This window comes from Malania oleifera, chromosome 7 (assembly GCF_029873635.1).
Source record: "Malania oleifera isolate guangnan ecotype guangnan chromosome 7, ASM2987363v1, whole genome shotgun sequence".
Classification (NCBI taxonomy): Eukaryota; Viridiplantae; Streptophyta; class Magnoliopsida; order Santalales; family Ximeniaceae; genus Malania; species Malania oleifera.
Window position 1 is genome coordinate 71,156,261 of NC_080423.1, and position 4,957 is coordinate 71,161,217.

The 4,957-nt window shown below is 38.3% G+C and overlaps 1 protein-coding gene across 1 annotated transcript; it reads left to right on the forward strand.

Moving 5' to 3' along the window:
- Positions 1-926: 926 nt before the first annotated feature.
- On the forward strand, positions 927-3,514 carry LOC131160326 (UPF0481 protein At3g47200-like). The gene is made up of 2 exons (XM_058115904.1): positions 927-1,113; positions 1,918-3,514. The coding sequence occupies exon 2, from the start codon at positions 1,934-1,936 to the stop codon at positions 3,374-3,376; it is 1,443 nt and encodes a 480-aa protein (XP_057971887.1). The 5' UTR covers positions 927-1,113; positions 1,918-1,933; the 3' UTR covers positions 3,377-3,514.
- Positions 3,515-4,957: the final 1,443 nt, after the last annotated feature.

Here is a 4,957-nt window from a genome sequence, read left to right on the forward strand (position 1 = left end):
TAAGCTAAGATAATTCACTTTCAACCCAATCTTACTGTTGCATTCGGGCTCTTGGAAGCATCCCCTTACTTAGGCATCAGAGTGACCCCTTAGAGGACACCCCGGGTCTTCCAAGTTTGCTTTGTTTTTATCATTTTCAAGTTTTCGGAAGTCAGAGAGTAACATCGCAGGTCATCGCCATTTTATCCCGCAACATTAAGCAATATTTGAGAGCATGAATTTTGAAATATAGATTTAAAAGAAGCTCAATTAATACTATTTTATATTGCACTTTATTTTAATATACTCAAAGTCAACTCTTATATTCAATTTTATGCGGATAAAAAATCCTAAATTTAGAAAACAATTAAAAAATGTTGTCTGATTTTTCACTGTAAATGTAAAAATTTTAAAAATAAGGCAGCAGTTCTATAATTATTTAAAAAAAAAAAAAACTATTTCCACAATAATAGTTTTAAAATTTTCTATTATTTTTATTTTTACGCAAAATTTATAAAATGAAAAAATCGATTCACTTTTTTATTTTATTTTTAAAAAAATAAAAAAATAAAAAATATTTTCTCACAAGTCGCAATTAAACCAAGGTTCGGTCTCCTTTTCCACAAAATTAGACATGTTGGGTTTAAATAACTATTCTCTTACCACTGCTCATGCATAGCAAAAGGCAAAAGCTAGCCCTTGGAATTGGCAAATGCAAGTAAAATATTATGTACTCAAAGACCTAACTCCTCAGCGGAGTCAACAGACTTTTGTCGTCTATGCCTTCGCATCGTTGCTCGAATCCTTTTCTGCAACGCAGAGTAATTGGCCGTCGCCCCTGTCAAGCATGAGTCATGGGTGACTGATAATTTTAAAGAGGAGACAGTCCCAAAGCGTGGGCCCCCAGGCCAGTGAAGCATTAATGCAACCACAGTAATTGATTGTTCATGAATCTTGAATTATTGCTGCTCAGTGCTCACCTTTTTTTTGTTTTTCTTCTGTTGGTGGGCTGGGGCATGTTTATATAAAGCACCCGATTTTAGCAAACTCGGTCACAGTGTTGGGAGAAAGAATCTGGAGCTGAGATTCAAACAGAGAAGCTTATCAACAAGTTTTCAGGCCACAAATTCCCAGGTTCTCTCTCTCCTAGATTTTCCTTTCATTTCCAGTTTCATTATGAATTACATTTTTCTGGATGATGTTTATCATGTGGGTTTTCATTTGTTGACAATTTCTACGCACAAATAGGAATTTTTTTTTTGGTAATCGCAGCTGGTAGGTAGTGACTGATGATCCTTCCCATGTTCTAAAACCGCCTGCTCTGTTTAATTTGAATATTCTTATATATACACATATATACAGAAAGGAAACAGTGCTTGCAGGAAGAATACACCAGAAGAAGCTATAGGGGAAGTATTCGATTGGCTCCTATTTTATATTTCTGCAATTCGCTGACTTACTACATGTTTGCATTTCATTCTGCAAAATAGGCGTGAGGCTGAAAGCAGGGGTGGGGTGATGATACATGTTTTGAGATGCTCCCTTGCACTTTCCAGCATTGTAATATACATATGATGCTGTCAGACGCACGAGTCACGTCTTCAAACTTGCATAATGCATGCCTGCTTGCGTATATACTCACACCTAGTAGTCGTTGGTTTTTTTTTTTCTTAATTTATTTTTTTTTTTTTGGGTAAGGCATAGTACTGATGGGAGTGTGTGTGTGTGTGTGTGTTTGTAATATTATGGTACTCACAGCCTTTAGTGCACTTGACTTATTTATCAAATAGCAAATGTCTCATCTCAATTCTCAATTACAGAGTCTTCACCATAAAACTACAACTCCAATCTTTCGTCGGGAAGTTTTACCTTTAAAAGGCAAGTTTCTACATTGCATGCTTGTGCCAAGTACTGATTTTGTCTATTTGCCATTTGCAGCCAAAATTGGAAGTTCATGGTGGAAGAGATGACCACCTCTGATGTTGACAGTGCTCCAACTGAAATAGAACAAGAAAGAGAGTTCGAGGTCATCGACATTCCTTTACTCCTGGAGAGTAATGCAAAGAGTAGCAGTAAAGATGGTATATACACCGAGTGGTCCAAGTGTTGCATATACCGGGTTCCCAGGAAACTTCGCAGCGTGAACGAAGCAGCATACACTCCCCAAGTAGTCTCAATAGGTCCTTTCCACCATGGCAAACCTAAGCTCAAGGCCATGGAAGGCCTCAAATCAAGATACTTTGATGAATTCTGCAGGAGAACTAAAAAGAGCCGCGATTCTTTAAAAGGCATCATTGATAATGAATGTGAGCAAAGCATCCGAGCCTGTTATGCAGGGACCTTCGAGCTCAAAAAGGATAAATTTGTAGATATGGTGGTAACCGATGCTGGATTCATCATCGAGCTCCTACTAAGGAGTACAGAGAAACATGAAAAGGACTATATTTTCAGCAAGCCGTGGTTGAAGACATGCATAGAGCAGGATCTGATACTGCTAGAGAATCAGCTTCCTTTTTTTGTTCTTGAAAAAATATACAATTATGCCAAGCCGCTTTCCAAGCCCAGCAAAGAAAATGTGCAGGAAAGCAGCAACTGGGATATCCTTCAGGGGACAAGAAGTTACTTTTCCAAGTATAATCTCCAGTACACAGATCCCAGTTCAGAGGTAAAGCATTTCACTGATCTGCTTAGATATTATTTTTGTCTACCTGTTAGACACACACATGAACCGCTGGGTAAGAATAGAATCGAAAGCCTGCGCAGTGCGACAAATCTGGATGAGGCAGGGGTGGAGTTTGAGGTTATTGATACACAACACACGAAAAATATTGTGTTCGAAAAGGGAAGGTGCTTGACGCATTGCCCTTGCTTCAATTGTTCATGGCTTCTGAAATGTTTGCCCTGTTTCTTTCATCTCCTCCCAAACTTGAAGTGCGAGCAGCCTACCTTGAAACTCCGAAGATTCGAAGTAGACGACACAACAGAGTGCCTTTTCAGGAACCTCATGGCCTTGGAGCAGTGCCACTACCCAAATCAAGTTTATGTCTGCAACTATGTTTCCCTCATGGATAAGCTTATCAACACTGGGGAAGATGTGGATTTGCTCATCGAGAAGAAGGTAATTGTCAATTATCTGGGCAGCAGTAAGGCAGTGGCCCAACTATTGAACAAGCTTTGTGAGCAAATTGTGGAACCAAATTCTTGTTACTATGACTGTGTCCAAGAGATCAATAAGCACTGCAACAACCCCTTGAACCGCATTATGGCGACGCTGACCAGTGTCTATTTCCGTGATTTCTGGAGAGGCACTGCAACTACTGTTGGAATTATAGTTCTGTGCCTTACAGTTTGGAATATTTTCCTGAGGCATATCCTTAAGGTTAACTTCCGAAAGTAGCTTCTCTGGTCTAGTGTTCGTTAGAGTGCTTTGCTTTGAATTGTAATGTGTGATTCTCAGTTGAAGCTTATTACTCATAATAGCTGCTGTTTGTATTATTTCCATATGTTAATTGGTACTACGTATTTTTGGATTAAACTTTGTTGCTTCAAGCATAATTTATTTATGAACTAATCTCCTCTTATCCTTTTGCCCATGCAAGAATTTATCATTACTTCAGGTCGGTTGTTGAACTCAGAATAAGCATTTGAACAATAACCTTGTGAAATAAAATGAGTCAAGAGGGTATTCAGACAATGATTCTCCAATGCTTAAATCAGTATGAAATAGTGGAGCGAGAAAAATAGTTGTTTGGAGTCTATCATGAGTAGAACCTCAATACTGGGGGAAATTATAAGAGGAATTGGCCCTCCACATGTAGCTTGTTGGGAAAAATGAGTGATTCTCACAAGTAAATCAATGGTGTAATGCAAATAAATAATCAAAGTGAGACATAAGAAATTTAACGAGATTCCGTAAAATATTGAGGTATGTCCACGGGAGATGACGACCCAAATTCAGTATCACTAAAGCTCGAACAAAGTGAGTACAAAAGGCATAGGCCTTATAAATACACAAAAGTAAATAACAAATGTAATAAGATGAAAGACCTTACCAAATATTGAGAACAAAACTCCAAGAGCCAATCAAAATAGAGCATACATATAAGCACAATCGAAAGCCCAATTTTGTTGATGCCTAAAGAAGGCTTGGTGTTGATTTTATGAGTTCAATCCTGTTTTGATAATGACAAATCGCTTGGTATTTGATCTGTGCATTGAGATTGTGAGCAGGAATATTATTTAGCATGCATGAAAGGTGAATGAGTCATGGAAGCCATGAGGAGTAAAGCATATACACCTAGCACAACCCATGGAACTAAAACCGAAGAAGGACGAAGGAACAAGCTAGTTGAAGACTTTAATGGGAATTGATATCTAGATTTGATGTATTTACATGTCATATGATATATTTTGAAGCTCAATTACATCTTAGACTGACCTTAGGACTCATGCATCTCATGAAAAATTTATTTGAAATAGTTCTAAGTTGAAATGAATTTTTGAGGCAAATTATTAGAGGCCTCATCGATAAATCCCTTGGTCTCGTCGACGAACATATGAAGGCCACTCGGCGATGAACACATTGTCTCGTCGACGAGAAAATACCGAGAGCACTAAAATTTTAGATAGGGCTCTTGTCGACGAACTCATAGCCTTGTCGATGAATGAGTGTTGTACATTCGTCGACCAATGTACCCATTCATCGATGAATGTCGGGGTGCTAACTTACATTCCAGTGTGGACACAGACGAAAAATCAAGTTTTTAATAGATCCAACGGTCAGGATTCATCATAGGGCTGAGAACACATATAAATACACTTTCTAAACCCTAGAGCACCACTTTTTTTGTATAGCAGTGGGAGCATTGAACGTATTTTGACTATCTTGTGAGAGCTATGAATTCTATTACTAATGTCATTGCTTGCACTCCAAAGAATTGATACTTGTCAGGGGCATTTGCGTCTTCAAGATCCAAGC

What these genes read in the sequence shown, in the direction of transcription:
- LOC131160326 (XM_058115904.1), top strand. Translation starts at nt 1,934, where the DNA reads ATGGTGGAAGAGATGACCACCTCTGATGTTGACAGTGCTCCAACTGAA.